Raw genomic sequence first — 19,323 nt, forward strand, 5'->3', positions numbered from 1 at the left:
CCTTTGTGCTTTTGTTGTGCGCCTGAACTGAGCAAGTTTGTTGATAATGAGAGTTCCATCCTGCAATCATGTTTCTGGAGAAAACCAGCAGAAGTATGTTTTCCCAATTCCCAGCTCATTTGTGTGCATGCTGTTCTTACTAAGGGTATTGGGTGAAGTCTAGCGATGTCTGTCTGACCTAGGACAGATGTATCACGGACAGCATTTCCTCAGTGACCATGTTCGCATGTACCAATAAGCCAAGAAACTTGGCTTTATAGACCTTAATGTGTATTAGCTGCTTGCTTGTACACACAGCCTTATCACTCCTGGTTGTACAAGCAGGTAAGCAAACAGAGAAGGGAGTAGCTTAACGTTATGTCCAAACCCAGGATTGTGATTTGTTTCTCCTTAACAAGTTAAGATTCATAAACAAGCAACTCTTGGTTTAAGGCTGGCTAGTTCTCATGGCTTTTCTTGGTGAAACAAGTCATTTGTTCCAGTTCAGACATAATGCTAAGCTATTCTCTTTGTGGTTTGTATATTCATTTGCATGAAGGGAAGATCAAAGTGGGTGTGATTGGACCAGGTGCATCAGCTCATACACAGGATGGTTTATTAAACCAAGGTTCTCAGCTTATTGTTATGTTGGAATGCAGCTACTGCAGGGGGAGTTTGTATATTGGAAGGTGCTCCTTGTGGCTGTCTTTAATACGAAACTCCAACATTCCCCCTGCATCATATAGGTAGTATTGTAATTAATGGGCATTTAGTATATGCTGTACCAGCTATAGGTCTCACAAAGAATCATAGATCAATATAGCTATTTTAATAGTTATAGCATTAAGCAGTACAGTAACTTCTTTGAACAGTCTTAGTACTGTTGCCATGGCTCTTCTGATTAAAATAGAAGTACAGCCACTATTACTGACAGGTACATACCGTATATACTTGAGTATAAGCCGACTTTTTCAGCACATTTTTTAGGTGCACATTTCAGCACCTAATTTTACCACAAAAAACTGGGAAAACTTATTGACTCGAGTATAAGCCGGTTCACCACACCACAAACCTGGTGGTGGTGGCAATGGCGGAGGAAGAACTGGGCTGCTCGTTCCTCCGCCGCCGACAGTGGCAAAGGCGGAGAAGGAGGAAGGAGCAGCCTGAAAGGACCCTCACTCCGCTGCTGCCGCCACCACCAGGTTTGTGGTGTGGTGAACCGGCTTATACTCGAGTTAATAAGTTTTCCCAGTTTTTTGTGGTAAAATTAGGTGCCTCGGCTTATATTCAGGTCAGCTAATACTCAAGTATATATGGTATATCCCACCCAAGAGTTTACAGTCATGTGATCCATTATTCTGGGATCAATTGTATGGTTATTTACTAAACCTGCAAAATGAGTGTCCTAGATTCCAAAATCGTTTGGACTGGAATACCCTTTCTACAATGGCATGACTATTAATATCTCCCCCTCTGGGTGACACTATGCTTTTGCGTCTCTAAAATGTGACAGTTGTCACAGTTACTGACGTTTCTTGCCTAAGAGCACTTTGTAGGCTTATTATTCTTCAGTACCTGGTCAGTTTCTCACCAATTACTGCTTTCTGTTTGCTCCTGTTCTAATTCCTCTATTGATCTCCCATTGCTTCAATTTCTTGACCCAAAATTTCAGAGCTTTGCATGAATATAACAGCTTGTTTTAGAAAATTGTCATCTTCTTTTTATGTGAACCACCTCCTTGATAATTTTGTTGTGAGTTGGAAGGGCAGGATGCAGATTCGAAAATAACCAGAGGTTTAGCTTTTTTGACTAAGCACATTTTTGGAATTTTTATTTATTTACTTGAACCGGGTTAACTAACCAAAACAGAGACAGTATCTTGAAGAGAAATGTTGAAAGGAGGCTTAACATTCTTTCTACTACAGCATTTGCATAATTTTGCTTACCTTGTTTGTGGACATCTTTTGTTGGCATTCGTAGACTAGGATTATATTTATTTAACTCCACTGCAATCTTCTTGAGCCATTCAAGTGTAATGAATTATGATAGACACTTAATTGTGTTCTAGTTCCACAATACGGCTTTAGGCAAAGGCTTGCGCCTTGGTGGACTATAAAGCTTCAATATGCAGTCACTTCTGACAGCTTTGGACTTTTTTATTGGCAATTACACAGATGGTGAAGAGTGTTTTTAGCTAGTGAGATGTGTTTAGAAGGAAAAAATAGTTTGCAAAAATAATTTATTCAATGAATAGCATTTGATGTTTTTCTCAAATTGTCTTTCCAAAGTTGTAATATTATATAATTTGTATGTTTTCTGAAGTGTTATCAAATGACTACTGGTTCTAATAGTCAAAGGAGAATTGTTTATAGACATCTTAAGGTTTTAAATTATTGTTTTTATTGCTGAAGTATGTTCTACCAGCCCCCCTGCAAACAAGTGGGCATAGGGTAAAACTTACCTGAATTTGTACATTTGCATTGGAAACAACTGTCCCTGTTACCGCATTCATAAAAATGTGCACTATGCTATGAAGGATAAATTTACACATTCTGTACTTCAGAGCAGCAGTTTGATAATACATGTTTTTACCGAAGCTTTTTAGTAAAACAGAAGTCTCACTCTCATAACTACAACTCTTACCGTGTTGTGAGAAATTAGAATTTTGGGACAGGAAGGCATATTCTGAGAATAAATCAAGAGACCAACCTCACGAGGCATTAAGTGCTATCACCCCACTATGAGCATTACTTCACAGAAGTGGAGATGGGGTCTACCCCCTATGGTACTTATTTAGTAAAAACACAAGTATTTAGAATTGGGATACATGCATTTAGTGCATGATACTTTGTAGTTTTCAAGCAAAGGTTCTAGACATGCAAGATGTTCACAGGATGATTGGGAATAAATAGTATCTGAGATATGTTCGGGAGTCAGCTGTATTCTGGATGCCAAATTTAGGTTTTCAGATAGGAGGATGAATTTCAAGACTTCCCATATTAATAGGTATTAATAAGTGTTTCTCATTTAAATGTTTAACTCACCTGCCTTTCCTGTGACACTCAGAGTAATGCTATGTTTACTATAATTTATCTTCATTAATTATTGAAGAATAAGTGTATGTTTTCTTGGTGTTAATGGCCATTGCACCAACCAATAACTGCTTTTTTGCAGAAGAAAAATTAATTTCAAGTGCCAAATTGGTTTTTCATCTCACTGTTCCATCAGAATTACTGAGTGGAACTGATTTTGCTGGAAATCAGTGGGTTTAGTTGTTTGGGTTTGCGTTTGGCACCAAATGTTGCTTTTGGGTGAGATTGGTTCTACTTGACATCATAATTTATTTGGGCCTACCTGTCAAAAAGGGACGTGGGTGGTGCTGTGGGTTAAACCACAGAGCCTAGGACTTGCCGATCAGAAGGGTGGCGGTTCAAATCCCTGCGACGGGGTGAGCTCCCGTTGCTTGGTCCCTGCTCCTGCCCACTTGGCAGTTTGAAAGCACATCAAAGTGCAAGTAGATAAATAGGTACCGCTCCGGCAGGAAGGTAAACGGCATTTTGGTGTGCTGCTCTGGTTTGCCAGAAGCGGCTTAGTTATGCTGGCCACATGACCCGAAAGCTGTATGCCGGCTCCCTCGGCCAATAAAGCGAGATGAGCACCGCAACCCCAGAGTTGTTCACAACTGGACCTATTGGTCAGGGGTCCCTTTACCTTTACCTGTCAAATATGGCCCATAAAGGCTCTTTTTTGGGGGGGTTGTTTTGAACATTTTTTCATCTCATTATGTATCATTTCCCAATATGTGCTTGCCCACCACGTATGAAAAAATGTTCCTTCTACTTCTTTACATTTCCAACACAAATCCGATTCCACATTTTGTACATTTTAGCCAATCGACTCTGAGTTAAATACTATCTATGAATCATTTTCATATAGTTCTCTTACAGTGTATAGCGTGCAGTAAATTTCAAATAATTCTTCCAAAATTTCTCCCAGAGATTTAATTCTATATTGATGTTACAGTTATTTTAAAGCTAGTTGTATTGAAGTAAGCTTCTTAATGGTTTTAAAAAAAACATTTATTTGATAAAAAAAAACTCCCACAAAAGTCAGCATAGGAGTAAAATGTGTCTGTGATTTCTTGATTATTGCTTATGTTGACTTATTTTTTATTTATTTAAAGGTAAAGTGCAAGTTAAAAGCTCAGACATTCAAGTTGGCGATCTCATCATAGTGGAAAAGGTTGGTATTTTAAAATATTTTTTAGATTGGGGACACACACACACACACACACACACACACACACTACAGATAAGAGCTCTTAAAGTATTAGCCGGTATACATTTATTGTTTTTGCTTTTTCTATAATTTCCTGCCACAGAGCAGGTTTCAAGCAGAATATGTAGTTAATGGGCATTATCTAATTTTATGCCAGCAGCCTGCCCCCCATCTGCTCTCGAAGGTACACCAACCTTCCAGAGCAGATTTTTAAGGTGCACAGTGAGGCTGCAGGGGGAAAACAGAAAAAGAGAAAGTCCTGTTGCGCAGTCAGAAGCCCATTGCAGTCAAACAGGCACTGCTGGATGTCACCCATTGTTGTTGTTGTTTAGTCATTTAGTCGTGTCCGACTCTTCATGACCCCTGGACCAGAGCACGCCAGACACTCCTGTCTTCCACTGCCTCCCGCAGCTTGTTCAAACTCATGTTGGTAGCTTCGAGAACACTGTCCAACCATGTCATCCTCTGTCGTCCCCTTCTCCTTGCACCCTCCATCTTTCCCAACATCAGGGTCTTTTCCAGGGAGTCTTCTCTTCTCATGAGGTGGCCAAAGTATTGGAACCTCAGCTTCAGGATCTGTCCTTCCAGTGAGCACTCAGGGCTGATTTCCTTCAGAATGGATAGGTTTGATCTTCTTGCAGTCTATGGGACTCTCAAGAGTCTCCTCCAGCACCATAATTCAAAAGCATCAATTCTTCGGTGGTCAGCCTTCTTTATGGTCCAGCTCTCACTTCCATACATCACTACTGGGAAAACCATAGCTTTAACCATACAGACCTTTGTTGGCAAGGTGATGTTTCTGCTTTTTAAGATGCTGTCTAGGTTTGTCATTGCTTTTCTTCTAAGAAGCAGGCGTCTTTTAATTTCGTGACTGCTGTCACCATCTGCAGTGATCATGGAGCCCAAGAAAGTAAAATTTCTCACTGCTTCCATTTCTTCCCCTTCTATTTGCCAGGAGGTGCTGGACCAGTGGCCATGATCTTCGTTTGTTTTTTTTTGATGTTGAGCTTCAGACCATATTTTGTGCTCTCCCCTTTCACCCTCATTAAAAGGTTCTTTAATTCCTCCTCACTTTCTGCCATCAAGGTTGTGTCATCTGCATATCTGAGGTTGTTGATATTTCTTCCGGCAATCTTAATTCCGGCTTGGGATTCATCCAGTCATAGCCCTGAACAAAGGATACAAGAGAACACACTTAAAATCTTGATAATGCCTTGTTATTACATAAAGCTTGCAATGATTTCCTGCCCAAGGGTGATCAGGGCGATTGGGTCCACACTTGCATAGCTCCAGCAATGTTGCAGCTGGATATGCTCCCAAATAATTAATTGGTGTAAATTGGTAGGGCTTACTTTATTTATTTCATTTTAGCAAATCTAAAGTAGATTTTTATCAACCGTTGTTGTCAGTATGAAGGATTTTATCATTTTAAATATTTACTTTTGTTACAAAGACAAATAATTGGAACTCATAACTTACAAATATGAGAACTTGTTTTTATTGGTATCCTGCCATTGTAATGAGGATGGTAAGATTAATTATGTCTGGTGGTGTGTGAGAGAGCTGCATTTTTGTCAAAGCTTCAGCTTGTTAACGGGAACAGTTTTAAAGGATACCGCTAGTAACCTGAGATGTGACTAAAAGGTTTATGTCAACATTAAAAGAGAAGTTGTAAAGATGTATAGTTAATCTATATAAAGACAGCACATCTGATTTTATGTTTGTCATTTAAGGAATGATTTATTGACTTCTGAAGTTTCTTTTTGCCTCTCCTCTCAGTTTTGCAGATAGTAGGTTCACAAGTATTGAATATACAATATAGTTCATGTTCTTCAGTAAGATTTATATTTTTTCTGTACCTTCTCTTTTCACCTTACTATATAAAAAGACTTTTTGCTCAATATAGGAAGGATCTGGACGGTTTTAGAATATGCAAAAAATTTCAGTATTTAAAAAAAAAATCTGACAGAGTGAAATGAGATTCTACACTCATTCTCATGTCATTTGCTTTTCTTAGATGTTGGAATAGGCTCTTCTGTTATTTCTCTGTAGAATGCTAAAGGTTTGCATTTCCCATCATTTTGTGTTTATGTGTGTGTGTGTGTGTGTACACACATACTTTACAGCAGCAATGCAAGGCTATTTATTTGATCAGAGATCAAAGACACTGTGCAGAGGGGGTTCTCAGTCTAAAATGCCTGATTCTTAAAGGCTGTTGGAGGAAAAGTGATAGCGTAAACTAGTGCTGCTGTTTTGATGTTTACTGTACTTAATGTCTTCTATTTGTAACTGTGGATCTTGTGATATGGGCAAAATGCTAACGCTGCCTTTATCCTATTTGCTAAGGACAAAATCAACCCGTTAGCTTTAGCATTTTGAGAATTTAGCAAGTTAAACATAGTTTAAAAAAATGAAAAGAAGGGGAAGAGAATTGAAACACCATTGGACAATTGACATAATTTTTAAGGGATATGTAGACCATAAAGTGATGGTTTAAGTTTGCTAATATTACACACACACACACACACACAGAGAGAGAGAGAGAGAGAGAGAGAGAGAGAGAGAGAGAGAGAATGCAGTAAAAATTAATGCCCAAGTGCTATCCCCCAGCCATCCAGGTTAGAAGTGTGATTGTCAGATGGTTACTGAGCTACAGTTGTTTGGTTCAATTCATCCTAGTGCCGGACCCAGTGATGGCTTTAGAGGCAAAGGGATTTGTGTAAGCACGCTCACATCCCTTTGGCCCCCAAACTTTTCTTGTGTTGCACTTAAATAAATAAGTAAGTAAGTAAGTAAGTAAGTACTTAATTTAAAGAACTGCTGCTTATTGAAATATTACTAGTTTGTATAAATAAAGAATGTATTTGTTGGAAACCAAGTCATTATGTTTCTGGAGCAGATTTGGGTGGGTTCAGGGGTACACAGAAGAGGGGGTAATTCTGTTCCATGAACAAAATGACTATATGGGATTCAACTCTTAGAATTAAATGCCCCCCTCTCTGTATATACCCACACATACATATATAACAAACATGCTGTACTTCCCCCCCAACAGAATCAGCGAATTCCATCTGACATGGTGTTTCTGAGAACTTCAGAAAAAACAGGTATGTTGATATTTCCTGGTATTGTTCTGTGGATGCTTTGTGAAGGATATACACTAGTGATTATAGTAACTGAAAGTTTATATTATTGCTGTTTTCAAATGGATCCTCTTGGATTGATTCTGTAGTTCTGCTTTTTTTCTTTACTTTTCTTTTTTAAGTAGATAGGAACACCTGATCTAAAATAAAAAGAATTTATACAGCTTTAGAGAGGATCATGATTCTATTTGTGTAAAAGCTATGTCTTTTGTACAAGGCAGCAAACCTGGCAGGGAGAAAATAAAACTGCATGCCCATGTAGTCTTCTGTGAACTGATATGTAACCCCTATCACAGACAATGCACAATTTAGCTTCATATGGTGGGGTGGAGTTGCCACATCCACTCTTTGGATGCTAGCTTTTTTTCTTAGATTTAAGATGGAAGGGCCTGTGAGGCCATTATCACACCCCCCCCCAATCCATGTTGTTTGAGAGCTGATGCTCATTGTCGGTGACTGGCTGGCTTATGAACTGGTGCATGGGTAGGCAAACTGAAGCCCAGGGGCCGGATCCAGCCCAATCTGCTTCTAAATCTGGCCTGAAAAAGTTTGCTGACCCCTGAACTAGTGGCTACAGGCTTTGTTGGAGCTCTGCTTGACCACACTCCCTGTCTCTTCCTGGTAGGAGCTGATGTCTCCTTCATCTTGGCAATAGAGCCAGGCCTCTGTTTTAGCTCTACTACTGTGGTGGTATCCCAGCAGGAATTGGCGTGTGCCCTGGTAGTTGGCAATCTTGTCCATCGGCTTAGCTTGGGACTCTTTTGTCATTTCCTCCATCTCTAGTGCATACAGATTATACAAAAGCTGGTTGTTTACTTGTGGAACTGTGCAACAGATATTGCTCATTTAGTTTGTAGTGCTCTGAATTCTAGTCTTACATTTCAGTCCTAACGCTTCCTAGGGAGTAACCCCATTAAAATCAATGGCACTTACTTCTGAGTAAATATACATAAGATTACACTGTTGGTATATTACATTGATGTGATAAATTCATATAGTAGCTGTGTTTAGATGTCATGCTGAGCCATAGTTAATTAACCTTGGCTAATAATGCTCATCCCACCCCTCTCTTCTAGTACAGCTGCGAGGAGTAGTTTAGAAGCTTTCAGTTAACTACACATTGTTGCATCATTATTTTATTTATTTTTATTTAACCAAGATTTAGACCCTGCTTAATTGACAAAAATCTCTATGAAGTTTGCACAAAGTGCAATAAGATACTCATTTAAAATACAGATCAAATCAAACCTTAAAACATTTTGACATAAAAATTATCAAAATATGAGTAAAATCAGCAATTTTTAAATGTTAAAGTTGCATACATGGGTGAGCTTGCCTAAACATATTTTTTTTAAAGCAGGAGTCATCAAAACCGACAAACTGGTTAATTTTGGTATAATTAAAAGTGATTCTACAAAAATTAAAAAGAATAAAAAATTATGGTAGAATTTAGTAGAATTCAAAGTGGAAGCTGAAGCTTGCATGCTTCCTCCTCACCATGACTGTGCTGGAGGAGGAGGTGGTGAGTGTATTCCTGTGTTTATTCACTTAACAGGTAGCTGTATCATATTGTTCACCTGTGGATTGTGGTGCTGGGGGGTGGGGGTTGTTATGGACCAGCATAACTACTTTTGCTTTTTATATATTCTGGGTAGTTAGTTAAGTCTTCTTAGATATGCCTTCTCAAATTAACGGCAGTGCTGAATTTATATTACTGGCTATGCCTCCAATTTTTTGTAGAAATTACAGAATTATGTTAAATACTGTAGCAGGTAACCTGAAAGAAGACCTGTTACATTTCATTAAAACTGTTACTTAGTTGTTTTGTGCATTTATACATTATAATTAATTACAGATAAGTGTTTTGTGGCTTTTTGCACAAGGATGTTTGACACTTTGAACCTCTGAAATTGCACAGAAAATGTGGTATCACTTTGGAATTCAGCTGTTCAACTCAGGTGTCACCTCCTATCTCTTTCTAAGCACTGCTACAGAATAATAAGGCTGTAATAGTTGTGGCACGTGTTCTGGAAATATCTATTATGTTTAGAAACCATACATTTTAAAACCTACCTGTCTTGAAACGAAAGAAAGTTTGGGAAATGTATTGCTACAGAGAATGACAAATGACTATAGTGAAGTTTTGCACATACGGCCAAATAAACTTTTATCTTCAGGGCATGAGTGACTGCCAACAATCTGTCCAAACTACTTTAATCTGTTCCCGTATCTCAGCTCCTATTCCAGTTTTAACATTTGATTTAACTCAGGCTAGCAATGTTTTGACACCTATCTCAAGCCACTGAATAATATCGCTTTTATGTGTTCCACCTATTGTTTTATACATAAACTCAAGTGGAATAATAGCATTAATACAAAGTATACTAATCGTATACTTAATATGCTAATACTTAAAGAGCTGGTGTAGTGTAGTGGCCAAGACTGAGCTGAAAAGGAAAAATAATCCTTGGTTTAAAGTTTGCCCCTGTTATGAATTGCAAAGTGGTATTAGGCAAGTTAATTTTTATCAGGCTCAGCCCTTCAGCTGCAATATGGGGGTGTCTTTCACCCACATTCTAGTGATGTTGCAAGATTTACACAAGAATAAGGGCCAGAATGCAGAGGTGTGCATTTTTTTTGACTGCTGCTGGCACTTTATTAGGTATTTACTTGACCTGAGGGCCCTTGACCTTTTTTTGTGGGAGGCGAGGGACAGGGGTGGGGAGGGGTATTTTGGCAATGCAGGGACTTCCACTGTTAAGGCGGAACTGAACTCTGTGTAGAACATCACACCTTCCATTAAAATACCAACCTATATATACAATGGTTTCAATGCTGAAACACTATATCTATTATTTATTAAATTTATATTCAGCCCTTCTGCCCAAAGAAGCCCAGGGTGTCAGTGCTAAATGAATGCTGTGTATTACTTAATAAGTATGGGTGAAATACAGCTAAATCATTTTGTCAGTACAATGAGTTCAACTTGCATAATGGAACTTCCCCCCTCTCTTCTGCTTGCACATCCCCTAAATTTGTTCCGGAGGGGTTCCCCCAACCCCCGGAGCAGATTCGGAAAGGGCACAGAGAGAGGAGGGGAGAGTGGGAATCCAGTGATGTCCATTTGTGAACAGAACAGACTTCCATTAATACAATACGGCTGCCTCCTCTTCTTCCCTTGAGAGGCCTCCAAATTGCTCGAGAGGGTTCAATCTTTGCTTTTACTCACATATTACATGTCTTTAAAGTGGAGTTTTGTTTAGCGCTTTGTTAAGGCAAATTATTACTGGTAGTGGTGGTCTAAGAATCATTAAAGTTGTTAATGTACTTTATATATCAGTTGAATGTATTGGCTGCACATGAGTGCTAAGAATCAACTCATCTCAGTAGTAAAGTAGGTTTGTATGAACTAAAGGAATTATGTGGGCATACACCTGGTTTAAGAGCCTCACATAAAGCAGTTCTTAATATAGTGTTGGCCAACACAAAATTATCTGGGGACTATACAGGGAGAGTCATTGGTCTGTGGTATTTTGCACACAAAGGTTTCTAGGTTTGGGCTGCAGCATCACCAGGTGATGAATTTTAACAGGGAGAAATGTAAAGTATTGCACTTGGGCAAAAAAAATGAGAGGCACAAATACAAGATGGGTGACACCTGGCTTGAGAGCAGTACATGTGAAAAGGATCTAAGAGTCTTGGTTGACCACAAACTTGACATGAGCCAACAGTGTGACGCGGCAGCTAAAAAAAACAATGCAATTCTGGACTGCATCAATAGGAGTATAGCATCTAGATAAGGGAAGTAATAGTGCCACTGTATTCTGCTCTGGTCAGACCTCACCTGGAGTACTGTGTCTAGTTCTGGGCACCACAGTTCAAGAAGGACACTGACAAACTGGAACGTGTCCAGAGGAGGGCAACCAAAATGGTCAAAGGCCTGGAAACGATGCCATATGAGGAATGGCTAAGGGAGCTGGGCATGTTTAGCCTGGAGAAGAGGAGGTTAAGGGGTGATATGATAGTCATGTTCAAATATATAAAAGGATGTCACATAGAGGAGGGAGAAAGGTTGTTTTCTGCTGCTCCAGAGAAGCGGACACGGAGCAATGGATCCAAACTACAAGAAAGAATATTCCACCTAAACATTAGGAAGAACTTCCTGACAGTAAGAGCTGTTTGACAGTGGAATTTGCTGCCAGGGAGTGTGGTGGAGTCTCCTTCTTTGGAGGTCTTTAAGCAGAGGCTTGACAACCATATGTCAGGAGTGCTCTGATGGTGTTTCCTGCTTGGCAGGGGGTTGGACTCGATGGCCCTTGTGGTCTCTTCCAACTCTATGATTCTATGATTCTAGGTAACAATATGTCAAGTATTGCCTCTAGAGATCATGTGGCAGTAGTGGTCACAGAGATAAAAACAGTTACAAACCATTTTGAGGGTAGGAAAGTAAATAAAATGGCGGATTAAATCTAGACTGAAAGAATAATAGAGGCCAGATATGCTGAAATACTGTTGGCAACAGTTAGTGAGATTTACAGTACAATCCTAAAATTTACTCAGTTAAATCTCACAGAGTTCAGTGGTACTTACTTCCTAGTAAGTACACTTAGGATTTCAGCTTTTATGTAACAAGAATGCATATATTTCTCATTTCTTATGTATTTATTTACTTAGTTCTACAGACAAAAACCATATTAGTGGCAGAGGCCAGATATTCTGAAATGATGTTGCCCAATATCTTCCTTCTTGGTGTAGGTTATCAAGCTCCTCCAGTCTGCTGTATTAGCGTCCATTCCTTCCTGCCCTCTTGCCATTCATAACTGCTGACTCACCTTCTCTACAAGGGCTATTTCCCATACTTGGTTATAAATTTATTTTAGTGTAAGTCCTTGGAAATCTTCCAGTGCCAAGCTATCCAAGTCCATGCTGCCACCAAGAGGAGGGATAGCTCAGATCGTAGAGCACAAGACTCTTAATTTCAGGGTTGTGGGTTTAAACCCCACATTGGATGAAAGATTCCTACTTTGCAGGGGGTTGGACTAGATGACCCTCATGGTGCCTTCCAACTCTGATTAGTTCCAGTATATAAATTTAAACTAGTTAGTATTATGTCTATCACAATTGTCCTGTCTTCAGTGATTCTGGGATATAATTTCAAAATGAATTCGTTGCTTGCGCAGGATGATTTTGCTTGCTTTAACCCTTTTGATTTTTTAAATGTTTCAAGAAAAGGAAGGTTTGGGATGTGCTTCTAAAGAGGATATGAATTGTATAATTAGAATTTAAGAACGTGGGCAGCTGCTTTAAACATCTCCTTTTCTCTGGATGATGCTCAGTGAATGCAAAATAATTCTGTAATGTATTTAATAAAATAAAAATTCCTAAAACGTACAGAGTCAATATAAGACCCCTAAAATATATGCAGCGTGATCAAGCTTGGATTAAAAGCATCTGTGTGCTTGTCAATAAGGAATTGTGATGAGTTCAGGGGTATCATATTGACTGTGTATTAATACATGGTATCCTATTGGACCATAAGCTGATTGTTTAGAATGTAAATGATTCTGTTGATGGATCCAGTGACTGATGGCTTAAATTCCAATTAATCAATTGCTTCATCAGTTTCTTAATTCAGATCAAATATCTCCTGAGTGAACATAGTTCTTTCAGTGGTATTAGGAAAAATTAATGCTTTAGAACTAATTTTCATCAATCTCTTATAAATGTCAATATGTTTTTCCCTGTGTCCCAAGTGTGAAAACATTATGGCATAAATATTTGTCATATATTACAGTTCCTTTTTACCATAAGCTATCAAAGCTGAACTTTTCTTCTGAATATAGTAAATGAAGCTCTGTACCTCCAACATGTCAACTCAGTGGTGCTCTTCAGCTTGTCAGCTGCTTAAAATGTTCCTGCAGTATAGTGACATAAATGATTTAAAATAAACTTTTGTTCTGTGTAGACATAAAACCCCGGGCTCTTAGTTTCTGACTCATAGCAAGCAGGTTGCTAATATTACAACACTTTATGACAGCTTCACATGCCTTGTTTCTCAATAACCCATCAATTAATTCTTCAGCACTTGACACAGACTCTTCATTGTGACACTTATACCAGTTGATCTTAATTTGATTGCCATTAAAACCACCCTTTCCTGACAAGTCTTGTCAATTATACAAAATAAAATCAAGTATTCATAAGAAGTCTGTAACAGGATATAGGCAAGAAGATTTAATAATTCAGTTTTGGTGAGGCTTAACTGGCATTAGTTGTAGCTAATGTTCTCATTTGTGAAAAATTTATCAGACACAACACTTGAGAGAGAATACAGACAGAATAGCTTCTATTTATACAGCCTTAGCTGCACGGTGGCAAAAAGGAGAACATGTTAGCATAATCTCATTCTTTAAAAAAAAAAGTAAATCAAATCTTACTCAGTTGCATCATGTTGAAAATTTTAGGCTTTCTGAATAATTGATTTAAAGCATCATGGTTATAGCTTTAATACAAAGAGAAAATGAGAGCATAATGTTACCCTAGGTACATAATTTTACCTTAGGTACAACACAAGACAAAACAACTATTTATCTAGTTTAGGGTTGCCCTCCCCCCCATTTTAATTGAAATTTTACATATATATTCAGCTCTTCTTGTGTTTATTTGCAGCTAGTTTGTAATATTGCAAAATTATTAATTGAAGTTTTCCAAAATATTCAGCTTTTGTCTCAGCAAATCATTTATTCTTGTTCATATTTAACAGTGTATCCTATCTGTGAGTTCTTAATAAAAATAATGCTTGCAACTTTCTGTTTTTCATAAGCTGTTCTTTATTTCTTATACATCCTGCCTTGAGCATTAATTCCCGAGTCAAATGATTTACCCAGCTAATACTAAATAATTCTATATTTAGCAAAAACTGGATGGTCAGTCCTGCTTTATGATAAAAATTCTGAAAGTGGAATGGGCTGGTATTTCCTAAGGATTTGACTTTTATTTTCTTAATATGACAAGGCTAGTGTAGAAATATCATCTGAAAGACTACTCCAGGGAAAGCATAAAATATGCAAATATGGAAAAGACTCCTTCAACTTGAAGGGTGACCAGCATATACCTTGAATCTCAGTTTGGGAGAAATTCGCCTTGTATAGGATCAGCTCAAGTCTCATCCATAATTTCTTTTGACAGGACTAAAATCCCAGCCCTTGTAGACTCCCAGTCATGGCAAGATTGGCCAGAGGGAAGGGGCAGAGCATTATGCTACCTATCTCTACATCCACAAGCATTTTTTGACAGACACATTTTTGACAGAAATTTCTGCGGTTTGTGGAGGTGGCTTCCTATTTACACCCTCTTTTCTCCATTCTTCCATTTTCTTCCCTCAATATCTTTTTGCTGCTTTGTAGCCCTGTTTATAACTCATTTTTCTGGGTTCAGTGGCAGACTTGAATTCTTCCTGTAAAAGGTGAAGGTAAAGGACCTCTGGACGGTTAAGTCCAGCCAAAGGCGACTATGGGGTTGTGGTGCACATCTGGCTTCAGGCCGAGGGATCCAGCATGACTAAACCGCGCATAAAGGACTGTGATGGAAATCAGAGCACATGGAAACACCATTTACTTTCCTGCTGCAGTAGTACCTATTTATTTACTTGCACTGGTGTGCTTTGGAACTGCTAGGTTCCCAGAAGCTGGGACAGAGCAATGGGAGCTCACCTTGTCGTGCAGATTTAAACTGCCAACCTTCCAATCAGCAAGCCCAAGAGGCTCAGGGTTTAAACCACAGTGTCATCTGTTCTCCTTATTCCTCCTGTAGTTCACACACTGGGGGGGATATCAGATGGAAGTAAACTAAGCTGCTTGGCTAGCTAGCTGCACCATGTCTCTGACTCTAGGCTAGGGTGAAGTGGAGGAATGAAAATGCACTGACACAGACTACCTACCTGCTTTTGATCAGCATGGGCAGGTCAGCTGACCACTGGAAATCTTGGAAGGTTCATTTTGCAATGTCTTATTAATATGGGTCTTTGATCTATTAAACTTTGTAAAGGGGAAGCAGCAATGAGAGGCTGTCATGTAACTCTTGACTTTCTCTTGTAAATTCATGCATGTTTTAGTAGACAGGCTACTGATGAACTTATTTGCAAAGCCTGTGCATAATACTGGAGGATGAGAGATCAGATTGGTATTGGTAGCAGTGGTCTAGTGAGTGGATTGGGAGCACCCAATGATTATGCAACGTTATTAAGTGTGTGCAGATAACATCGGTGTTTAGATAAACAGAAGTCCCATGTAAACCTCTCTGAGCTTTGAAAAGTAGAATGATTGACTGTACTAATGACAAATATAGTGGTCTCTGATGTGTTAGAGAACCTCAGATAGTCCTGAGTGACTGAGGGGTTTGACTGATTGGGTTCAGAGGATGGTTAATTCTTATTTGGATGAGGGGTGGTGCCTGTTTTTGAAGTGTAATAATAATAATAATAATAATAATAATAATAATAATAATAATAATAATTTATTATTTGTACCCCGCCCATCTGGCTGGGTTTCCCCAGCCACTCTGGGCGGTATTCTGTTTTGTTTTTATTGTGTTATATTTTGTTTTGACCCACCCCAAGATCACCTGTAATGAGGAGTGGAATATAAGTCTTTAAAAATAGATAGAACTGAGTGTCATCTGCATACTGATGACAAAGGACTCCCATAATACCATTTCTCCCAAGCAAAACCCAGATAAGCAGCTCAGAGGGATGCCATAGTTGATGATATCAAAAGAAATCAATACTAGACAACAATTAATGCAAGAGTCTTAATATCTTCCAATTTTCACCAATTATGCAACATTTAAGTGGGACATCTAGAGATGTACAGTCAAAAAAATACTGGTTTGGAACTTTATTTTCCCCCCATCTAGTTTATTTCTGTATTGGATCCTTTATGTTAAAAATCAAACTAAAAATTAATCCCTTGTAGTCATAGAGAAAAGTTTGAAAGTGTGGTTCCAATAAGGTGATGAGATTACAAACAAGGAAATAAGTATAAATATAAATAAATATAATTATTTTCACCTCTCATTTCTAAAGTTTAAGAAATTGTTTATTTGTCATAGCTGTGGATGACTGCAGTTTCAGTTTGGCAAGCGGTATGCAAACTATGACCTGGTTCGCATATAACACTATCAAACCATGCCTTAGCAAGAACAAGCAAACATGAGTTCTCAAAGGGAAGATATTTGCTCTTTCTCTTTGCCTGCCTGCCTGTGCTTCTGTGAGCTAAGCCATGGTTTGTTTTAGCGTTACATCTGAATCCAGGCTTGTTGTTTTGTTTAGCTCCAGGCAAATCATGAGATGTAGTCAAGGTTTGTTCTATGGCTTACAGCTCATGGCTTCTTAAACCATGAGCCCAGGTTCAAATGTAACCATGGCTTGGCTTCTAGCAATGTGAATACAGCAAAACTGCAGGAGGGACAAAATGACCATGAGCTTCTTTTTTCCAGGAACCTGCATATTTGCTCCTTCATGCCAAGCCATTGTTTGGCTTAACATCATGTGTGAACTCAGCCTATGTAAATTATTAATAAAGTATTCAAATTAACTGCAGTTAGTTATTTCTTATGTGTTCTTTGCTGTTGCCTGTTTAATTTTTATCCTTTTGAACTTTCATTATCCAAACTTAAGAATTAGTATGTCTTGGTACATTGAAAAGTCTTGCCAATAGTGCTAAAGAATTATTTCAAAATGCCTGGATAGGAGGACGTTTTATTGTTTAGGTTTTGCTGTAGTGATCACTATTGAAAGCTGACTTGGCACAAAGCAGTCTCTTTTTCTGGATAAAAGGGAAACGGACTATGAGATAAGTTATTGATGAAATTAACTGCTGAAGTGGAGAGGAAATGCAGCTGGCCAATACATGTCATAGTGTGAGCTCTATTAAATGAATATATGTGCAGTCAACCATTCACAGGAGCCACACTGGTCTTGAACTGCATTGATCTATAGTATAATTCTAAATGAAATTGATGGATGAGAGCAGCCATTGACAGGAAGGGTAAAGAGAACCATGAAATGTCTTGTATAGGGAAAGTATGATGGGAAATAGACTGTTGATTAGAGTGTACTATAGGAGTGTGGCATTCTCACGTTGTCTTATGCTTATTTACAGTGTTTTCAATTTCAATAGCTATGTCTGAAAAATGCTTACTATATTTTCCAGAAGTAGTTAATTATTTTATACAGACCTTGGCCCATCTTTTAGGACATGTGTAGTTTTCAGCTGTGAACCAAAGTTTTGTATACCATTGTTTGAAATTTAGTACTTTATGAAAGTGTCTTTTTTTTAAAAAAAGTTATATTTCTTACATGTTTTATAAAATAGTGTAGACATTGGACATCTGTAAGTTCTTCTGAGAGAGTATTGTGTGAAAATTCCACCTTTAGGTTAGTTATAATTTTAGATGCCTTCAGTCTTAAATTGCTGGTTTAGTTAGATTTTACTTGCATCGGGGACTTTTGAGTATGGCACCAAAAATGTATTGATTTAATCTCGTTCTTGAACACACCATTCTTAATTCCATCATTCCCCATTATTTCTGAGAAATTGACACTTGAATCAGGCTACAAGTGAGCATTTACTTTGCAATGTAAAATGATTCAAGCCACATAAGGGAAGATGGATTTTTGCCAGTGCACATTTTGGGCAGCAATTTTCCAAGATGAAACTAGAGTTGACTACCAGGATTATTACACAATAGATTTGTGTTTTTGATATAGTCTGTTTCCTGTAGCAGGATTGACCAGCTGGTAGCCCACTGGATCTAGCCTGTGGCTGCCAGTGGCTCAACCAATTGCCCAAGCACACAGAGTCAGTTTGTGCTGGTCATCCCTAGTTCATTTAATATGTAGCTAGTACATGAAGAATGAAAATTTTCCCCTTAAGTTTTTTTGGTGGTTGGTCCTTATATTGGAAAACTGATTTTCTAGAAAAACCTTGGCTGATACATTCTCTACTAAGTTAAACAGGAGTCCACAAATGGGTTCACCAGGAGTGAGTCTATTTATTAACAAAAGCACAAAGTGAGAGATGAGTGTGTTTGTCTTTGACCTTACCATGGGCTTCAGAGTGCTCAGGCTTCAAAAGAGATTCTTCTGCTTCAGAGTGATTCAAAAGCCCAGTGCGAATGCAAGCACCACAAGCTCTGAAAAAAAGGCGGTAAGCTCATGCCTATAGTGCCACTAGAGTGTGAAAGCAGTGACTTCAAGAAGTAGGCTTCTGAAGGCAGTAGCTTCTCTATCACACTGCTCTTCAACTGGTGGGTTGTGATGTGATCTGAGGTGGGTCATAGCAGGAACACTATCACCAAACAAATATATGGCAAAAGATTGAGAAATGGGTGCCTGAATGCATGTTTGGGTTTAAAGTGAGTCCTGGGTCTGAAAGGGTTGAAGATGCGTGGTCTAGCACAACTGAAGGGACATCACTTTGCCCCTCTCTCTTGAGTTGAAGGAAGAGCAGGGGAAGCCATATAGTTTTGCTGGCTACCAAGGCAAGTCAGATGTGAGAATTCTAAAATGTTAACTTTGTGAGGTTTAAAAAGGTTCAGAAAACTCAAGAAAAACTTTGCATACATATGCCTTTGGCTCTTGCACTGTGTCTATAGGAATCTTCCTGTTTGTTTCCCTGTGCCCTACTAGAATTAAGAACATTGTTGTAAGACATTTCAAAAGCAATGCTTCCATAGTTTATGTCCATTTCCATTTTAATGGGATCTAAAACATCTGTCATGTTTTTGTTTCTTTCGCATTTTTAAGGTTCATGTTTTATCCGAACTGATCAGCTAGATGGTGAAACAGACTGGAAACTAAAAGTTGCTGTTAGTTGCACACAGAGATTGCCAGCTTTAGGGGTAAGCATTGTAGTTATACATT

General features: G+C 38.5%; 1 protein-coding gene across 13 annotated transcripts in view; it reads left to right on the top strand.

The window, feature by feature from the left end:
• Positions 1–19,323, top strand: part of ATP9B (ATPase phospholipid transporting 9B (putative)) — a 118,411-nt gene that overhangs the window by 27,250 nt on the left and 71,838 nt on the right. For all 13 annotated transcript variants that reach the window (XM_083746878.1, XM_083746873.1, XM_083746877.1 and 10 more), the window contains 3 exons: positions 4,163–4,221; positions 7,313–7,364; positions 19,207–19,301. In XM_083746878.1, the coding sequence (XP_083603004.1) occupies positions 4,163–4,221; positions 7,313–7,364; positions 19,207–19,301 (206 nt within the window). The remainder of the gene's footprint in view (positions 1–4,162; positions 4,222–7,312; positions 7,365–19,206; positions 19,302–19,323) is intronic.

Source organism: Podarcis gaigeae, assembly GCF_964106915.1.
Source record: "Podarcis gaigeae genome assembly, chromosome: 7".
Classification (NCBI taxonomy): Eukaryota; Metazoa; Chordata; class Lepidosauria; order Squamata; family Lacertidae; genus Podarcis; species Podarcis gaigeae.